The sequence below is a fragment of the Arachis duranensis genome, chromosome 9, assembly GCF_000817695.3.
Source record: "Arachis duranensis cultivar V14167 chromosome 9, aradu.V14167.gnm2.J7QH, whole genome shotgun sequence".
NCBI lineage: Eukaryota > Viridiplantae > Streptophyta > Magnoliopsida > Fabales > Fabaceae > Arachis > Arachis duranensis.
The window spans coordinates 14,669,082-14,690,237 of record NC_029780.3 but is presented as its reverse complement, the minus strand read 5'-3'; the positions used below and the strand labels follow the sequence as shown (position 1 = coordinate 14,690,237).

General features: G+C 32.1%; 1 protein-coding gene and 1 pseudogene across 2 annotated transcripts; one reads left to right on the top strand and one right to left on the bottom strand.

Moving 5' to 3' along the window:
• The first annotated feature begins 1,770 nt into the window (after positions 1–1,770).
• LOC107464876 (exportin-T) lies at positions 1,771–8,825 on the top strand. Of its 2 annotated transcripts, none has more exons than XM_052254105.1 (14): positions 1,771–3,689; positions 3,869–3,955; positions 4,052–4,141; positions 4,294–4,392; positions 4,776–4,835; positions 5,607–5,669; positions 5,781–5,876; positions 6,588–6,761; positions 7,245–7,418; positions 7,526–7,576; positions 7,662–7,760; positions 8,253–8,399; positions 8,474–8,656; positions 8,764–8,825. In XM_052254105.1, the coding sequence occupies exons 1-13, from the start codon at positions 1,962–1,964 to the stop codon at positions 8,561–8,563; spliced, it is 2,958 nt and encodes a 985-aa protein (XP_052110065.1). In that variant the 5' UTR covers positions 1,771–1,961; the 3' UTR covers positions 8,564–8,656; positions 8,764–8,825. The 2 variants fall into 2 exon arrangements, with proteins under 2 accessions (XP_052110065.1, XP_015939316.1); XM_016083830.3 differs by having other exon boundaries at positions 1,772–3,689; positions 7,514–7,576.
• A 2,546-nt stretch (positions 8,826–11,371) lies between these two features.
• Positions 11,372–17,825, bottom strand: LOC107464823 (uncharacterized; annotated as a pseudogene).
• Between the last annotated feature and the right edge of the window lie 3,331 nt (positions 17,826–21,156).

The following is a 21,156-nucleotide window of genomic DNA, read 5'->3' as shown; positions in this document are numbered from 1 at the left end:
TAGGCTTTTTAAGCTTACCCTTTTGATTATCAGCTTCTATTTGTGTTATTATCATCTTAAAATAGTGTTGCTATTTGAATTTGAGACAATGGAAACTGGTAGACCATTGGTTATGTTATGCTATTCCTAGTTCACTTCTCTTTAATTCTGTTTCTTCTGATTTGCTAAAATTATGTTATGATCAAGAAAAATAGTGCATGTAGAGACTTTGTAATAGTAAAAAAAGATGAACATGGCATATCAACAGGTTTACTCAAAAGTTTGTTCATATACAATAACAACAAACTAAGAAGGTTCACAACATCCACAATTTCACAATAACTGCTTCACTTGGCACTAAAGAACATACACATAATCATAAAAAGCACAATCACAACTATTAATCCAAAATACAGTTGCATCCTAAGTGCTCTAACTTCAGCTTTTAAGCTCATCATTCTCCATGATAGGTTATGGTTCAAGACAACAACATCACTCTCCATTTCTGCATCAGTTTTAACATTTCTCTTTGCACCATCTAATCCTTCATACTCATCATCCTCAGCCCACCTAAAGTAATTGCAGTGGCTGTCCTTTTGCAAAACATTAGGTTACAAAAATCTCAAAATCCCACACAAATAATTAAGAGCTTGAAGAAGACTATATTCAGCTTCTAAGCTCATCATTCTCCATGATAGGTTATGGTTCAAGACAACAACATCACTCTCCATTTCTGCATCAGTTTTAATATTTCCCTTTGCACCATCTAATCCTTCATACTCATCATCCTCAGCCCACCTAAAGTAATTGCAGTGGCTGCCCTTTTGCAAAACATTAGGTTACAAAAATCTCAAAATCCCACACAACTAATTAAGAGCTTGAAGAAGACTATATTTATAACTCACCCGGTATCTTGGACAAGCATGGAACAATCTATCTGGATTATCTATTGTCCCAAACTTCTTGATCACTGTCTTCAACCCACAAAAGCACACTTGGTCCGTGTTCTTCCTCTGCCAGTGCAATGAAGAAGTCGAAGCATTGCTTCCGTGTGATTGCGACAGTTGTCAACTGCGACCCCCACTTACGCTACTCATGATGCAGTTCAACAACAATTTCAGCCTATGCAGAATCAATTTGATGCTGCAGCAACAATGGCATTTAACAAGAAGAAGGGATTAGGGTTTACATATTTAGGACTAGTTTGACATAAATATCAAAACATATCTTGTCATCAGCCATTCTGCACTAACCTGGCATGATGATATGACACATTGACGGCCACATAAGCAAGATTTAACGGCGTCACTGACGGAATGAATAGAAGAAAGACGAAAGGACTAATATTATCATTTTTAAATTTTTGGGGGACATTTTTGATTAATTTATTTTTTCGAGAACCAATTTAAAAATTGGGTAATCATAAATTACCCTAATATTAATATGCATCTATAAAATACATATTAATTAAACCTTAATTTTTTTTAATTTTCTACGGCACAAAAAAAAATCGAATCCCGTTTAACGAGATTAGTAATTTAATAATTAGACCAAACTAACTTTGTTATTAAACCTTAACTTTTATTTTATGGTTGTTGGGGAAATAACTTGAGCTTCATAAAGCGCGAGTAGAGAATGTAATGGCATTCTTGAATGGGGGCGACTTAAATTTCCACTGAATCGGACCCTAAAAGTTATCACATTCAAGTTGCCATTATTGTGACCCGTTTTTTTTTCCACGATCAAAATAAATATTCTTATGTTCACAAAAAAAATAAAAAAATGTAAAAAAACCCTATAAAATTGTACCCTCAATCCAAACTCGTCCGACCAATACATTTCACCGTCATCTGGAACCTATAAGTACCCTCAGCCTTGAATCACAGATTCTAAAAATCACAGAATCAAAAGCCCTAACACTTAAAATCTCCTATAAATATTCCATTCGGCCATTTCTATTTCGTCAAAGTCACCATAAAATCATGGATGATCTTGACAAAGCCATTCTCATCAACTTCGATGAATCAGGAACCATAGATGACAGTTTAAAAAAGCAAGCTAAAACCTTTTGTGAACAAATAAAGGCGAAGCCATCGATTTGCAGCATGTGCATTGAGAAACTCTGCTTCTCAAACCTAATCCAGGTTCAGTTTTGGTGCTTGCAGACTCTGCACGAGGCCATTGTGTCTCGCTACTCTTCAATGAACCCTCAAGAGAAGCAATTGATCAGGCATTCAGTGTTTTCCATAGTGTGCCTCGAAGGTGTTGGCGCCAATAACAGCGCGACTAGGGTTTTGGAAGGACCCCCTTTTGTAAAGAACAAGCTTGCACAGGTTCTTGTTACTTTGATTTACTTTGAGTACCCTTTGATTTGGTCGTCCGTGTTTGTTGATTTCTTCCCGCACTTAAATAAAGGGAAGATGGTTATAGATATGTTCTGTAGGGTTTTGAATGCGCTTGATGATGAACTGATTAGTTTAGATTACCCGCGAACGCCGGAGGATATATCTGTTGCCACACGGGTAAAGGATGCAATGAGGGAGCAGTGTGTAGGTCAGATAGTTAGAGCGTGGTATGAGATTGTTTCCATGTATAGGAACGTTGATGAAGAGGTTTGTGTTGGGGTGTTGGAATCCATGAGGAGGTTTATTTCTTGGATTGATATTGGATTGGTTGTGAATGATGCTTTTGGTGCTTTGTTGTTTGATTTGGTTTTGGCTGCTGGAGTGGGCGACAGGCTTCGCAGTGCGGCGATTAAGTGCTTGACGGCAGTTGTTTCCAAGAGGATTGAACCGCGGTCAAAGCTGGCATTGTTGCAGAGCCTTCAAATCAGTCGCCTGTTTAGGCTCGTGGTTGACGATGCCAATGCTGAATTAGTCTCTGATATTGCTGTCTTGCTTACAGGATATGCCACAGAGTTGTTGGATTGCTTTAAACGAATAGATTCTGAGGGTAGAGGAATCTCCATGGAGCTTTTGGATGAAGTTTTGCCCTCTGTTTTCCATTTAATGAAGGACAGTGAGTTGGATGCCACGTTCAATGTTGTACAGTTTCTTTCAAGTTATGTTGCTACTATGAAAAGCATTACACCTTTGGGGGAGAAGCAACTGCTTCATGTTGGAAAAATATTAGAACTCATCTCTGTGTTGATTCGTTATGATCCGGAATACCGTTCTAATATTGACATGTTGGACAAAATTGGGAAAGAGGAGGAAGATAGAATGGTTGATTTTAGGAAGGACTTGTTTGTTCTACTTCGTAGTGTTGGCCGTGTAGCACCAGGTGTGACCCATTTGTTCATCAGAAATTTGTTGGCAAATGTCATTTCAACTTCATCCAACAGTAGTAATGTTGAGGAGGTGGAAGCTGCACTTTCTCTTTTATATGCACTTGGGGAATCACTAACTGATGAGGCCATTCGGGATGGTCAAGGATTGCTGAGTGAGGTGGTGCCAATGCTGCTATCCACAAAGTTTTCTTGCCACCCTAATAGACTAGTTGCTCTGATGTATTTGGAGACAGTAACAAGATATGTTAAGTTTATCCAAGATAATACGCAGTATATTCCTATGGTTCTTGCTGCATTTCTCGATGATAGAGGTATACATCATCCAAACATTAATGTAAGCCGTAGGGCCAGTTATCTGTTTCTGAGGTTTGTAAAATTGCTGAGGGTGAAGCTTGTCCCCTTCATAGAGACAATTTTGCAGGTAGCAGTTAAACTCCTTTTATTTTATTTTATTTTTTTTAACTTTTGAGTTATCCAACTTTGTACTTTTTATCTGCAATTATTTTATGGCCTCTGTGTGGATGCATTTTGTGTTGGTTATTCCATCCTCTACCTCTAGCTTTCTTCTCTATTCATTTGACTGTAATATTGATTTCCCAGAGCCTGCAAGATGCAGTTGCCCAATTCACAAGCATGAATTACACAACCGAGCTATCAAGATCTGAAGATGGTAGCCATATTTTTGAGGTAATCAGATTTCCTAAGATTTCAGAGATAAGGATATTTCTGCAAAATTTCGGGTTGTTTATCCTCTTATTTATTAACGAATGTGACCCTTCATAGGCAATTGGCTTATTGATTGGAATGGAAGATGTTCCACCAGAGAAGCAATGTGATTATCTATCTTCTTTGCTCATTCCTCTTTGTCAACAGGTTACTTTTCTTTTTCCACCTAATATTGTGAGAGTTTTGTGTCCTCAAGAAACAACATAGCTGAGTTGGATGGATGCCTTTCTAAAATGAAATCTGATTAAAATAATAAGCATTGGTATTTGATGTTTATATTTTTCATGTGTCTAACTCAGGTTGAAGTATTGCTCGTTAACGATAAGACCAATGTGGAGGCTAATGTCAAAGTTGCTGCCATCCAGCATATCATCATGGCTATTAATTCTCTAAGCAAGGTGCTTTTTTTAAGGTTCTTTTTATGTTCAATTAGATAATTTTCCCTGTTGAGAACACTAAAAAATCAATTGGTCATGCCATAGACTATAGAAATAAGGTCTATACTTGAAAATGTTTGTACCACTGATTTTGAAGTAGAGTCATAGACTTGACAGGTACATTCACATTGTTTAGTTATTTCAAAACAACTCTATACATTTCAAAGAAGCAATTGAGCATAAACTATAGAGTTATCTTTAATCAGTGCTATTAATTCTCTTCGTTAAAAACATAGCTATTTCAAAATGTTTAGAGCATTGATTTTTTAAGTAGAGTCATAGATTTGACAAATACATTCACATTTTTGTTTCCCTCCTGTATAATTTTTGATGAACTGATCCAGGGTTTCAATGAGCGTCTTGCAACCTCCAGTCGCCCTACAATTGGTCTCATGTTTAAGCAGGTACTTTATGGAATTTTTTTCGGTCTTTACTGACTGCTATATTAGATGTGTATTCCCTATCCTCTTTTTGGATACTATGCTATAGAAAAGATTTTGGCTTAAAAATTTGTAGTTTTGGTTTGGATGTCTGAAATCTATATTTCTTCCAAAAAGGAAACATAAAAATAAAATAAAGGAAAAGAAAAATAAATGCAGCATGGGAATTCTCTCAATTGGAAAATTTACTTCACTATGTCGAATGTGAAATTCCACCATGGTTTTGAAGGTGGACCCTAAAAGGATCCCACTAGAGTATTCAACCAATGTTGGAAATCCACATTTGACCGTTTTCCAATTGAAATTGTTACCATGCAACATATAATTGATGGTTTTTATTTGTTATTTCTTTGTGCTTTGCCAGCCCTTATGATGTTTATGACCTGAGTGAATGCTGCAATTAATAATACGAAGTGGAGAGCTATAATTATATTGATGTACTTTTGTACCTATTCAACATCTCTCAGACATTGCCTGCTCATGCCATTGCAAATGCCACTGTTGACTTCTGTTACTGTAGTATGCTTTGTCCTGTGCTTCTTTTTGTTTTGATATTGCTAACCATGACCCGATGACAGTTATTATGAAATTGTATAAGATGATATGGAATGTCAGTCTTCTTATTTGTTTGATGCTTTTATCTGTTTGTTGTATTCATTGAATCTTTAATTTTGGAACTTCTGTGTTCATGTCTCTAATTTTACTCTTGCTAAACTTTGAATTTTTTCCATGTAGACGTTGGATGTGCTTCTCCAAGTTCTTGTTGTATTCCCAAAAGTAGGATCATTGCGAAGCAAGGTATGCATTAGGTTTCCTTTACAAAAAGTAGGGAAAATAATTTATTTATTAATTTATGTTGGTTGATTCATCAGTATCATGATCTAATTTCATGTCATTTATGGCATGTAGGTGATATCCTTTATACACCGGATGGTAGATACACTAGGTTCATCTGTCTTTCCATACCTACCAAAGGCATTGGGACAGTTGCTTGCAGAAAGTGAGGTACATATATTATTTGATTTTATTATTATTATAGATCAAATATTCTAAATTCCATATTTGCATTGCCATTGGTGTTTATTCATTCATTGAGATTGATTTTTGGAAGTTTACACACACACACACACACACATATATATATGTAAACAGTATGGTGTATAAAGATGGCAATGGGAATAATGTTCCATTGCCCAAGATGTTAAAATTTGTTTTGGGGCTTTATTAATGTATGATCCTGTTTAGCCACATATGTGTATGTCATTTATGGTAATCCAAGTTTGGGTTCTCAGTGTCAAAGTATGAATGATACTTTGCATTTACAACCAACATTTTGGTACTTCGTTTTTTATATATATATATCTTCAAGATTCTTTGGCACTTGCAAATGATTGTTTTCTTTAATTGTGGGCTTTTTGTTGAAGTTCTTAATTGGCAGTTGGCCTTTAGTACATTTCATGTTTCAATCGTATTATCTTTGTTTGTGACTACTTATGTGCTTTAGTTCTTCTCTAGTTGATGTGTGTTCAATACCTGAATTTTAATATGTATTTATTTATTTATTTATTATTAATTATTTTTTCCATGAATACAAAAATCTGCATTGTGCATTTCAGCATACTGCCTTTTGTCCTTTTTTTAAGGGCAACTTATTTCCTAGTTCCTTCCTGCATAACATATGAGAAAGAATTGTGATATCTCAATTTTCTTATGCAGCCAAAGGAGATGGTTGGGTTTCTTTTGTTACTGAATCAACTGATGTGCAAGTTCAATACGTCAGTGCATGACATTTTGGAAGAATCATTTCCAGCTGTTGCTGGTAGAGTACTCAGTGTTATTGCAGGAGATGCATTACTTTTAGGCCCTGGTGCTGTAACTGCAATAACCGAGGTATGGACAAGTTGATGAGTTTCCCCTAAAAGTAATTTCTCCAATCATAAGTTTGTGCACTGAGCTGCTTTTTTGTATATTTGTATTTATGCCTGGTAAAATTGAGGACAGAAATGTTAGTTTGACATTCAGGAACATTTTTAATTGAATCAACATGGCTTATAGAGAATATACATTTTAGCATCCTTATGATAGTTATTGTAGTTTCTTTAGAATTCCAAGAACCAGGTCTTAATCCAAGTCATTACCTTAGAGTCATGTAGTATCAAATTATTCTTACTAGCTATATTCTGCTGACTTGAATGCGAAATCCAATGCAGAAATGTATCTTTTTGGATTTCTAATTTAACTTTTTTCCCCCTGGTGGTTCTAAAACACTCGCGTTTAGTGTATGTGTGTGATATGCGATACAATGAACTTATTATGCATTAGGTTTGGTATGTGTGATGCAATGAACTTATTGTGCACCTTTGTTTTCCGTAGGAAGTTCGTGAGTTGCAAGAACTTCAGCAAACATTCCTTTCGTTTCTTCATGTTGTTGCTACACACAATCTTTCTTCTGTTTTTCTTTCCCCCCAAAGTAGAGAATACCTGGATCAAATAATGCAGTTGCTTTTGTACTCTTCCTGTAATCATAAGGATATTCTTGTTAGAAAGGTATGCATATTTATTTCTTCTTATTTTCCTTGATTAATGCTTATGAGATGTATAATCTAAAAGTATGGTTCTCACTTTTTGTTTTCATAACTTAGGCTTGTGTACAGATTTTTATTAGATTGATCAAAGATTGGTGTGGCCAGCCATATGAAGAAAAGGTTGATTCCATTCACTCCTACTTATTCTGGAGTTTGACTTAGAATTGCACTCTTGTTGTCGTATTAAGTTATCAGTTGTTTACAGGTACCTGGATTTCGGAATTTCATGATTCAGACATTTGCAATAAATTGCTGCTTGTACAGTGTGCTAGACAGATCGTTTGAGTTTCATGATGCCAACACTGTAAGACTTTATACATTCTTTTGGTAACTCATTTAATTGTTATGATCTATTTTCCAATATGATGATTTTTGCTACTTTGTTACTTGTATATAATGCACAGATACAAGCCATATGTCTAATAAAAAACTGAGTTCAGCTTCTCATCTCATGATTGTGGACAGAAATATTCGTTTATCATTTGCTTTTAGATTTATTGTTTTAACTTTTCAACGTAAACTGGAAACTCATGATTACTATCAGGGCTTTTTTCTATTAGACTCATTTTGCAGATTGCATGTTCAAGTCGCTCTGTCTTTGTTGTTTGGAAAGATTTCTCATCTCCCGTCCCTCTTTTTTTGTGGCTTGTGAAAGGAAAGTTTTAATTTAGAAAACAAAAAAAACTGTTCATGGGATAATTACTTAATTAGTAGATTTTGTGTTGTGGTACCTAGTATTAACATTTTATGCTTACTTTACGTATTCATTTTCATCTTTTACCCTTTTGTATTTCAGCATATTTTGTTTGGAGAAATTGTCTTGGCTCAAAAGGTTATGTTTGATAAATTTGGGAACGAATTTTTAGTTCATTTTGTCTCAAAAGGATTCTCCTCTGCACATTGTCCTCCACACTTGGCAGAGCAGTATGGCCAAAAGTTGCAGGTAAGAGAACTTTTGATTTTTTTTGTTGTTTTTTTTATTTTAAACATTTTGTAATTTTGACAATTTGTTTGTAGGAAGCTGATATTAAGGAACTCAAATCATTCTACAAGTCTCTAATAGAAAATTTGAGAATACAGCAAAATGGAAGCCTTGTTTTTAGATAGCATCTTATGTATTGAAAAATTTTGCTAGTTTTTGCCATCCTACTGGGTTTCTTTTCTGTTGATCTCCTGTACCGGGCTATCCATCTACAAAAGGTAAACTAGAGCTGATCTAAAATGATATATCAAGATCAGGATTAATCTTTATTTCTTTTAATCTATATTTCTGATTCAAATAGGGTAATCTTGATTTGATATTGCAGGGTTGGTGTATATAAGCTTTTGTGTGCCCATTTTGTAGATAAAGAAATCTTCTGTGAACAAATTTTGACCAGCTTCTCAGCATTTTACCACCATAGCTTCTCAGCATTTTACCACAATGTAAAGTGGTTTTGAATCCTCTGCTCTGTAGTTAATTATTTTTTAGGAAAATTATAGTTAAATAATTTTTCGTTGAAGCTGCTCGATGTGATACCAAAAATTGCGCGTTTCTTTTATGCATGTTTTTTTGTCATAAATGTTTTCTTTTGTTTTGGAAACGTAGTTTTGTTTTTCAATTCAATCTTCATTCATTTCATTTTCTTTAAATCTTTATTCGTTTGTGTACTCCTATGATATTAAGATATTAATTTTGTATGATTAAACTAATCTTTTGGACGTTAATAGAAAAACAAATCTGTTGAGACATTGTATATTATATCATCTTAATCTATGTTAGTTTAGTGTATCTATTTTCTTTTTTCATTTTATTCTAAGTTAGACAAGTTATTCTATAGCAATGTAGTTGAATCTCACTTCATTTGCCGGGAACAGGTCTGTCACTTGTAAGAAATCCTATGCAATTTTTTTTTTTTGAAAATTCCTAAGTGGCTAATACTTTTTTGTCTTATTTTTAAAGGAAAGACTAGCTAATTTTCTCGAGCATTTCTTTGGAAGATTGATAAATGAAATATACTAACGACACTTTTCTTGGGGTTTTTTCTCAAATGTTTTAACTTCTCTATTAAGTTTTTCATTCATGTTAAAATATATTATTTTTTATAATGGTCTTGTGGATAAAAGATAGAATGTAAACTAGTAATATATACTCTTATGTAATTATCTGGAAAGTCTAGAAATGCATGAACAGAATTATTTTTCCATGATAAAGGTGTAGTGAGAGTAGCTGCCTGGAGATTGTTCAAGTTCAGAGAAAGAAGAGAAAAGAAAGATAAAGATGTGCCTTGAATTAGAAAATGGCAAAACTCAAGCCTTATGGTTCACGCACATACTATATATTAGTTTAGCAGCTGCTGATAAAATACTCTCTAACCACTTTGTGATAAATATTTCCACTATCAGTAATATCTTGAATAAACAACAATTTTGGAGGATGCTCTACAGCTTGACCTAGTAAAGAGTGAGGTTTAATTATTACTTCACTTAAAAGACATTATGAGGTGGATGAATGATAAAAGTAAAAGTAGGTACGAGAAAAGTTTCCTGAGAAATAAATTCCTAGAGACCCAATATATGTAAGTGTAATATAACATAACATATTCATTAGGTGATTGATTCATGTATAATGTAAGGATAAAAATAGTAGTAGTCATTGCAAGAACATGTGATTTGTGGTATCATAAGTCATTTTAATCTTCTCACTAGTTGGGTGAAGATATAGCACAAACTTCAAGAAGAAAGCGTGAATTCTCGGAACATGCGATTTGTAGAGTCATGAATCATTTTAATCTTAGTAATTGGATTTTAAGATATAATATGAACTTTCTAGGAGAAAGTGGGGGTTATCTAATTCCAGCAGGAAAAACAAAATGCGAACCGAGGCTCCTTTATTCTAAAAATTCAGCCTTCAACTTCACTAAAAAATACTAAATAAATTCTATAGACCATCTGAGAAGCTATTTTGTTTTGTAGGAGTACATTAGAGACGCTCATTCTTAACTATATTGGCCAATCTAGATCTTAGTAAATTAATTATAAATTAGATTAAACTCGTACAAAAAATGCAAAATATAAATAAGGATAACTTTTTGTTTAAAAAAAAAAAAACTAACTGCCTTTGTTTTTTTTACTCATTTTTGTTTGTTAGAAGAATAGAAAAGCTCTAATGGATAAGATCATATGTTCTAATATTTCAGAGTGTTTTATTTCCATTTTGTTTAGACTAATATTTTTTAGAAAAAATTATTCTAAGAGGATCGTTAAGATTATTAATACTAAAATTATTCTAAAAACTATTAAAAAATTATTAATACTAAAATTATTAAAAAATTAATATTTATAATGTATAAAAAGACCAAGTTTTTTTTATAAAAGTTAAACATATCTTTAATTATTTTTTATTTATTCATAATTTTTATAACAATAATTTTCATTGTTTCTAAAATTTTGGCCATTTTTATAATCATTTATTTTTTTTCATTTATGCGGTTTTGGAGGAATAAAAGGAAGTGGTTGTGATTCTAAACTCTAAGCAACCTTGGAGAAGAAGAACATCTAAGAAGTAACATTATGCAAATTCAAATGTAATGAATTCTTCTACATATGAGAGATTTATTCCAGTTCTATTTATACTGTTGTGTACTTTCTTTTTCGATTAATATTGACTATGATAGATTTAAATTAACAAGTTAACATAAAAATTAACATAAGATTGGTTAAGTTCATTACCTTACTATTTGAGATTTGTGATTCTTGAATCTATAGTATTATAGTTTTTTTATCCAACTGTTGGTGATTTTAGTTGTATATATATCCACAATAAATTTAAGAAGTATCATTTTTGACAAGATAATACTTTTAAAATTATTATTAAAATTTAAAATAGTATAAAATTAGAGGTTATATATTTGATTGAAAATCTAAGTATCACATCTAATTAGTATACCCCATGAGAGGAAGAAATGATGGAACACTGCATAAATGAAAAAATAAATGATTATAAAGATTGAGATTAGGAGAAATAGAAATCATCCTTATAAAGATTATGAAAAATAAATAAGAAAATAATTAAAAAATAATTTTTTTTATAAAAAAATTTGATCTTCTTTTAAAATATTATAATTATTAATATTTTTTAATAATTTCAGTATTAAAAATTATTTTTAATAATTAAATCTTTCCTAAGGGTTATTTAGAATAATTTTTCCTACTTTTTAAATACAATTAACCTTAGCATATTCACTTTTTACCATTGGTAATGATGGGATTTTTTTAAGAAAATGCAATTTGCACACAATAAATTCCTTTTTCAAATGCATTTGGAAACTACAATGCTTCTCAACAAATTCATTTTTTAAAAATATTTTTTTAAATAATTAAAAATAAAAATATGAAATTTGTTTCCTGACAGATTCACTTTTCAAAAATTACCAAGAAAATATAAAATTTATCCCAATCTTTTCTAAATTTTGAACGCTCCTCTAAATTAAGAAAAAAAAAACATGAGAAATCTCATATTTAGAATATCACTCAAATTTTTGGTATATAAAATTTTGTCCCGAAATAAGGTAATTATTTTTATATGACTCTCGTATAAGTGTTATACGGATTAAGGCTTGGAGCATTATACTGATATGGGACTGAATAATAAAGAGTTATGGTTGAGGCAAAGCAACTCCTTAATTTTATTGTGTGAGTTTGGCAGAAATTAATTTGTAAATGGATTAGAAAATGGTAAATTGGTAAAATATGGATGTATAGTGTGTTATGCATGAATGTGGAGCTGGCATTTGTTAGAGAGCACAAACCGCAAGTAACGTTTTGGCAGGGACGAAAAACAAGGAAGAGGAATACGCTGCAAAATGCAGCCTGCGTTTGTTAGGCCCAAGCAATCAAAGAACGAAATGTGGCTCTGTGTCCTCTGCATGAAAATAGCTTTATTTTTGACTAATTTTGGAGTAGGCAAAACGCAGGTTGCGTTTGTCAGCCTACCAAAACAAATCGGAGGTTGCGTTTGGTAGCCACCTTAGCTGCATGTGTGACACACGTCATGGAGGATGGTAAATTTGTTTATAAAAACGAAAACCAAACGCAGATAGGAGTAATGGGAGTGAAACGAGAGTAAAAGGAAAAAGTTGAAGAAGTAAAAGTGAAGAATCAAGCTAACTTGGATAAGCCAGTCGCACGTGTGCTTGCCATTGTATCTCCTGATCTCCCAACAAGTTTTTTTTCGAATCAAGCTAGCTCGGATAAGCCAGTCGCACCCTGCACCATACCCCTTGCATTTCGCATAGAATGTCTGCGCCTCAGACTCATACACAGTGCAATCAACTTCTCTAGATATGGTGTAGCTTTTGATTGCAGATATCACCGACTCTCTCGAATCAAATTCCATTCCGACACTAAACTCGCAATCTTCCGACGCAACGTTGCCTTCACCTACGACATGCGCACCGCCATCAGTCAGACAAGGCAAATAAAATAACCACTATAGAAAACTTCAATTAATAATTATGACATACCTGTATTTTCATACTCAGGAAATTTCGGAGCATGCATGGCTTCGAGATCTAGAGTCTGCATAAAAGACGGAACACCAAACGGGTGCTGGCTTACAATCGCATTCGTTTCATGTTGCACCGCCGGATTACCTGCCAAGTCTCCGTTATCGTTTTCGTCATCGACTTCATAGTTAGCTTCAAATTCGTCTTCACTGTCATTATTATCTTCTTTCCAATCTATATCCCCGAGCTCATCAACATTGATCTCGTCGCCAATCATACTCATCCCCGACTGCTGTTCAAACTCAACGTACAGCTCTATCATCGGCACGTGAGATCGGGTTTGTTGATAAATATACAACATCTGTTGTATACTGGCATCGTCAGTGATAGACATTATTTGAAACTGTATTAACCCACCAAATACTTGCACAAGACTTCTGTATAAAAGATTGCTCACCCTTTTCAAAATGTGGTTTTGAATGTTATTACAAAGACCATTTTGCAACTCGACAAAACTCATGGTACATGGAATGACAAATGACAACGGACATTCACAAACAAAAGTCACTCCTTCATGTGTGTTTCTTATAACCTCACCGTTATAATATACTTGCAAGTTTGTAACACCTTCCATAACTTCAGCCTTAACTAACTCTATTTTTTTGACACAGTTATCTGCCAAAAAAATACCCCACTAAAGACTTTATGCAAGAAAGAGCAAGAGGAGAAGTGAAGATGAACATGAATAAAACCGGACTTCGTATTTATAGGTAAACTTGTGAATTTAAATATTATTTTGTGTACAAAATGCAACCTGCATTTTGGGGCTTCCGAGAAAAATTTTTTGACATTAACAAAACATAAGTTAAGTTTTGTGGATTTCAAAAAATTTTTCTTTTTCTGACTTGTTAAAACACACCTTGCGTTTAGTCTTAAACTGAAATTAAAAAAAATAAAAAACCCAAAACATAAGCTACGTTTAGTGTATTTTAAAAAAATAAACAAATAAACAAATACAAAACGTAAGTTGCGTTTTGTCTCTGACCCATAGCAGTGCAATATTAGATGTTTCTTCCATTTCATGGTGTATCATTTTAGCTGTTTCCAATTTTCCATAAGAAAAAAAACAGCCTGAGTTTGGATGTGAAGAGAATAAATAAGATGAAAAAGAGAGACTTCAGTAGAGAAGAAAAGGAGAAATGATGTGAAGAGAAAATAAATAAGATGAAAAAGAGAGACTTCAGTAGAGAAGGAAAGGAGAAATGGAGCTTGAAGTGTCAGAAGTGAATCTGAATGTTTGTATTCTATTTTAAGAGAAAAATGAATTATTCACTAACTAATGCTTACAATTATCTATAAATACAACACTACATTACTAAGATTTTGTTTGATAAAAAATTTGTGAGGAGGTGCTTGAGCACACCAGGTTTTATATTTGGTAAATTAAAGCTACGGGTGTTTTAAAAATATTCAAGAAAAGTTTTTTAAAATTGATTTGTATTTATAAAAATTAAAAAGTTTAATATAATCTCATATATTAATTAATATTTAAATTTAATTTTTATATTAATATTTATTATAATATTTTTAAATTTTAAAAATTATTTTATCAAACAGACTTGTTGCTTATGCTTATTAAAACTAATTTGATAGAACTTTAAATTTTTAAAAGTAGTTTATAAAAATTCATTTTTAAAAGATAGTATTTTAAAAGTTATAGTATATTTGGTAAATTAAATTTAAATTAAATTATACCGTTGGTTCCTACACTTTTAGTGAAATTGCAAATTAGTCTCTACACTTTAAAAGTTTATAATTTGGTCTCTAAAGAGAATTAAAATTTAGAATTTAGTCTCCGTCGTCTAAAAAGTATTTGATTTAATAGAATATTGTCAGCATATTGTCTATTTTAAACATGTGAGCTACACATGTTTGACAATAGGGACTAATTTACAATTTTAGTGAAAGTATGGGGACCAACCGTGTAATTTAACTATTTGAAAATGACCAAAAACTTCCTAAGCTATCTGAACCCACCCCGCCCCTCCCCAGCTCTCTCACTCTCACTTTCCAAAACGACACCCCAACCCCAACGCTTTCTGTCTCTCACCTCGGTTCACCATCGCGCGCCGAATCCATCGTATTTGTGCTCAGAGTTGGGTCTCGCCTTCTTTCTCCATATTGCCTCTCTCATCCTAGGACTTTTTCTTCTTTTCCAATCTCAATACTGAACACCGATAAATGGAAGAGAACAATTCCAATCCCAAACATGCTCAAAGCAAATAATTCGATGTCTAAAAAGAAAATAACAACAAATCAACATAAAAATAGCAACTCAATTTATCAGTGGATTCGGCGCAGCGACGGAGGCGAGAGGCACAGTGATGGTGAGGCGAGGTGAGAGACAGAGAGCACTGGGGTTGGGGTGCCATTTTGAAAAGTGAGAAAGTGAGAGTGAGAGAGTTGGGAAAGGGGCGGGGTGGGTTCAGATATCCTAGGAAGCTTTTGGTCATTTTCAAATGGTTAAATTACACGTTTAGTCCCCATATTTTTACTAAAATTATAAATTAATCCCTATTATCAAACATGTGCAGCTCACATGTTTAAAATAGAGAATATGTTGAGAATATTTTGTTAAATTAAACACTTTTTGAATGACGGGGACTAAATTATAAATTTTAATGCTCTTTAGGGACCTAATTACAAACTTTTAAAGTATAGAAACTAATTTGCAATTTCACTAAAAGTATAGGACCAATTGTGTAATTTAACGTTAAATTAAAAATAACTTTCAATAAGTACAAACAACAAGAAATACATTTGATAAAATAATTTTTAAAATTAAAAAATACATTAATGTAAAAATTAAATTTGGATAACAACTAATATATGAAGTTATATTTGACTTTTTAATTTTGATAAGTACAAGTCATCTTTAAAAATTTCACCTTAAGAGTTTTCAAAAGTATTTTTATTTTTAAAAATTATAAGTACAAGCACATGGTCTTCTTTATTTACCAAATCTAAAATAAGAAAAAACACAAACACTTCTTTAAAATTTTTTACCAAACCAAGTTTAACTTTATTTTACTTTACTTTTTGTTTGACTACTTTTTTTTCTCTTTGACTACAAACGTGATTTGAAATATAACACGCTCACCTAAAGCTAAAAATTCTAGTTTTTTATTTCACTTTTATCTATTAGATCATTAATTAAAAAATTTATTTTCTATTTACTAATTTTATTTTATTATTTATGAGATGAGTTTTGTTGCTTTTTTCTTTTATAATATTTTTTTTCTAATGTTCTTGCATGTTATTATTTTTTATTTATGTGAATTTTTTTACTGTTCTTGTTATTTTTTATTTTAGTAATTCCACTAGAAGGACAAAATTAAATACAAAAGCTAATATAAAAGTAATAAAAAATTAAAGCTAAAACACTAGAAGAGATACGAAATTCCAGCGATTCTGCAAGCGTTGCCTATTAGGGGGTGAAGATTTGATTTTGCGGCAGTTCTAATGAACCGTTGGCACAACTGTAGCAAATCAGATAATTAATTTTGCGGCGGTTGCAGAACCGCCGCTATTTTGGTGAGTGAATTTTTAAAAAAATTGCGGCTGTTTTAAAACCGCCGCAAATTTATGTAGTTTTTTTAAAAAAAATGTGACAGTTTTGAACCGCCATAATTTTATACAAGAACTTCAAAAAAAGCTGATTAACTACTCAAATGGTTTATACCATTTCTCTTTACTATAAGCTATTTTCTTTACATCATATTTATTAAACTTGAGATATTAATATAAAAAAATACTAAATAAACAATAGATAGATATGTAATCACAAATTTAAACAAATCAAGAGACACATAAGTCATTAAACTGTAGAGCCAGATTACACCAATTTAATCCCATCCCATTCACTTGATTCTTGCAAATCTCCTGTTAGCATATACTGCAAGAGTATTTGCCACCTGCCAATTACAGAAAAATTTTCAGTTACAAAAGAAGAAAACTAAGCCAACACATATCTTTACATATTAGGTTGCTGAGAGGAGAACAAAAAAAATTAAGATTACCAGCTGAGCAATCATGAAAGAACCCAGTAAAAGAAGATCAGGTCTTTCAACATAGGACCAGTTGCAAGACCCAGTGACAAAAATTAGTGCCAGGCTAATAATACTGACTTGTAGGTAAAAGGCTGCCAACATTTTTGCAAGGCTATATCTCAGAGACCTTACACCAAACTTATCCTGCAACAACAGAAAGTTAGTGGTCATAACTGTCACAATTTTCACTAGTAGGTGATAACATGTGAACTTTTCATAGATGAATCTAATGTATAAATTTATAATAGAGCTCATCCCCTGATTTCTACCTACAACCAAATATACCGAAAAAAATGTGAAATTAAATTGATTACCAAGAAGAAGTCAGTGTCCTTCATAAGCCAAAAAAATACCACTGTCATTAATGCCAGGTAAATTCCAAGCAAAATACCAGTAGCAAATATCTCCCTCAATTTTCAGCTATTAGGTTGTGGGGATGATTTCACTCTATCCTTGGATATTGTCATAATGGTACCTAAAGGGATAATAGTGAAGGAAAATATCATTGAAAAATCACACAACAGTCCAAGCAAACTATATGAAGGTCATTCAGTAAAATATTATCTTACCATCATTTAGTATGGTAATGATCAACATCATAAAGGGTACAAAATCAATCTTCCAAATCAATATAATAAACATGAAATCAAACTGCAAAATAAAAAGTAGATCAAATAAAATTATATGAACTATTTAATTAGGTATGTAAAAGAATTTTTTGGTTGTTCACATATTTTCTACACTTATCACAATACGAATGGTGATTGACATTGCATATATTTGGCATAACCAAAAATAAAAAAATTTTGAGGTGTTAGAATACTAAAATATCAAAAAAACTGCTGCGATGACATGAGATCAGAGAATTAGTGAGTAGAGAAGATGAGACTAAACTAGATTGCATGAAATGAAGTGTATTATTATTAATGTTCTTATTAGTATGAGTAGCAACGATAATATATATAGATACATCACAGACTTGTCTTACAAAAACAAGATCAAAAATGGTAAAGATTAACTAACTAATATAAAACTATAACTACTCTTTAACTATTCACAATGACAAAAATTAAAATAGAAGTATATTCCTATACATGTTGATCTACTACCTGGATATCTACTAAATTTTGTGTCCTCTTCTTCTATTTTTAGAACCATAAAAAATAATGAATAGATTCTGCTACACATTTATATGTATATATTACCAAATATAAGCTTTCTAACTAAAAATTTCACTACAAAACACATAATAAATCAAAATAGTAGTATAAGTTGATCAACAAGTACATTCAAATCCTTAACAAGAACATAATTATTTATTCATGCTTTTTATGTTAGCACAATCACAATGACAATTGAAGATTTAGAGATTTTGTTCTATATAATAAAGCATATAACAGACATAAAACTAAAAAAATTAAATATTCAAATTGCTTCTATTTATATAATGCCATTTTATAAACAGAGAACAATGATGTCCTACTACAATTAAGTGTGGTCCGTGCATGAAAGAGATAGGAAGATTCATATTATCCATTATGTAATTTGTTTAAATGACCAAATCTACTACATTACTTTGATTGAGACAAGAACTATTACATTGTGAAAACTTCAAAAAAAATCATTTGATTTTATAGTCTTTTAGTTTGAGGGTGAGGGGTGTCCTATAGAAAGAAAAATTGATCATGCGTACTATAAGTGTCATTTAAAATTATATTTTTTACCATTATCAAAGGGAAAATAAAGAAAAATTACTGACAAATAATCAAGAATCTTAGAAGTTGAATACAATCTCATGTCAATCTAGTTTATCATTACTTTGTGATGATAAATTTGCGTGAAGAAAATTACTCTGCCTTGGTATACATACGAGAATTACACCTTAAAACATGCATAAGTCACAAACCTGCACTGTTCCATGTTAACAGCAAGTTTGTGGTCATTGTGATCATCCAGGAATTCAACCAATTTGTCAAAGTGGCTATACTTTTACAAGGCCATTTATATTCACTGGAAGTATCTGAGTGAATCATATATAATTAAACATATTAATGTGACATTCGCTATCTCAATTTTTTTAAAAAAAGAATCATTTACATCATTACTAAGTTATCGCTACTATTTACCTCAGACATTATAAGCCAAGGAATAGGTCCAACACCTAGAGAATAACCAATCACCATAGTCTACAAAAAAATGATTCATCAAGCTGGTAAAAACTAAAACACATTTTATCAAATGAAAATAAATTTAAATGTTCAATGTAGACCACAAAACATGCTTTGCCTCTTCTAAATTAAACACAATTCAGCATAGTTGTCTTTATAAGATAAGTAATTTGTGATCATATATAGGTCCAACCTTGCTGGTTGAATGAAAACATCAGCAGATTGTCTCAAAATAAATAAATGTATTGAGCCCCATGGGGCTCAAAATATATATATATATATATATATATTGAGCCCCATGGAGTATAATTACAATTTTTGCAAGTGTGCACATGTCTAAATTAAGGGGTCAGTGACCCTATATTGCATTAAGTGACTCCATAGTCCATATCATTGAAGCAAAATGTGGGGTCTTTTTTTTTCTAATTGATTTGATTGTGTCTTAGATCTGTGCACCACTGCTCTTAAGTCACTTCAAATATATAATAAAGAAGAACTGAATCTAGCTAGCTTATGATTCAATCTTAGATGCTTATTAAGGCTTCTAACTACCACTAGGCACTACTCACTGGATTGTGTAATTAGTAATCATGCATGATCACTTTCAATAATATATGTAATTTATATAGGTTTGGTCTCAGATTTACTATTGAACCAAAAAGGGTTAATTTACTTACTGACTACTATTACAATATAATGTATGAGTTAGCGAACTAAACAATATAGAACTAGAAATAAGTGAATCAAAGAGATAAAATAGATAACATGGAGGATAGTTTTATGCTTGGAAATACCCAAAATAAAAGTATGAAAATTTGCTGGTATAGTTCTTCAAACATTCAATGTAAATATAGTTAGCAAAACAGAACTGAAAGCCATCTTGATCCAAAAGATGCTCTCTTAATTCACTCCTAAAAAGCCAAATGAACTAAGCCAATATATAACCATAGAAATTTTGGGATTCACAAAGAAGCACAAGGGAACTCAACAACAACAACAAAATTTGAGATAGTTGCACTGAAAGACCAAGATGCATATCTTAAATTGGGACTAGGGTTCAAATAAAAATAGCAACCGAATTGGGAACAAGTAATTAAACTAAACTGGTGCAAAGAGATTCGATTAACAATCAAAATGATTCAATTCAAACATGTAAGAGGACAAAAGATGAAATTGGAAGATAAAGAAAAGGAGAAAAAAGCGAACCAGTAAGCGGGGAGAGGATACGTTCGAGCGGCAAACAACAGGACAAGGGGGAAGGTTGAGGACAACGACACTGGGGCGGTTGGAAAGCCACGCGACGACACCGGGATGTCCACTCAAAAACAACTAAGAAAATAGCGGCGGTTTTAGAACCGTCGGTAAACATGACGAAAATTATGTCACTCGCATTTGCCGGTGGTTTTTTGCATGATGGTCGCGAAATATTAATTTAGTGGCGATTATACCGGCGGTTACTAAAAACCGTCACCAAACCTAGTGCCGGCACCAATATCCTTGGCGGTATGATGAACCGCCCGTCATTGATTTTGCAGCGGTTTAAAATCGCTGCTAATAAAAAAAACCGCCGCCATTACGCGCCTCCCTTATAGTGATTTATAATGTAATCATTATTGAAGCATTTCTCTATACAAATACTAGCGACTCAACAGGTACAGTATTAGTGTCTGTTCAGCCACTTTTTTTATTTTTTAAGGAACTAATTTTATTTTTAAAAAATAAATTTCATATTAATATTTAAGAAAAATTTAGAATAAATAAATTTGAATTAAATTAAGTGTAATAAAAAAATCATTATGTTATTAGTATGTATAACAAAATCAAGATAAAAATTTATAAACAATTAATATGTGAAACAAAATCCAGAGAAAGAAAATCATTATGTTATTAGTATGTATAACAAAATCAAGATGAAAATTTATAAACAATTAATATGT

Coding starts and splice junctions, on each gene's coding strand:
- LOC107464876 (XM_016083830.3), top strand. CDS start 1,962: ATGGATGATCTTGACAAAGCCATTCTCATCAACTTCGATGAATCAGGA. Junction 4,836..5,606: donor TTGGTCTCATGTTTAAGCAG/GTACTTTATGGA, acceptor TTTTCCATGTAG/ACGTTGGATGTGCTTCTCCA. Junction 6,762..7,244: donor CTGTAACTGCAATAACCGAG/GTATGGACAAGT, acceptor TGTTTTCCGTAG/GAAGTTCGTGAGTTGCAAGA.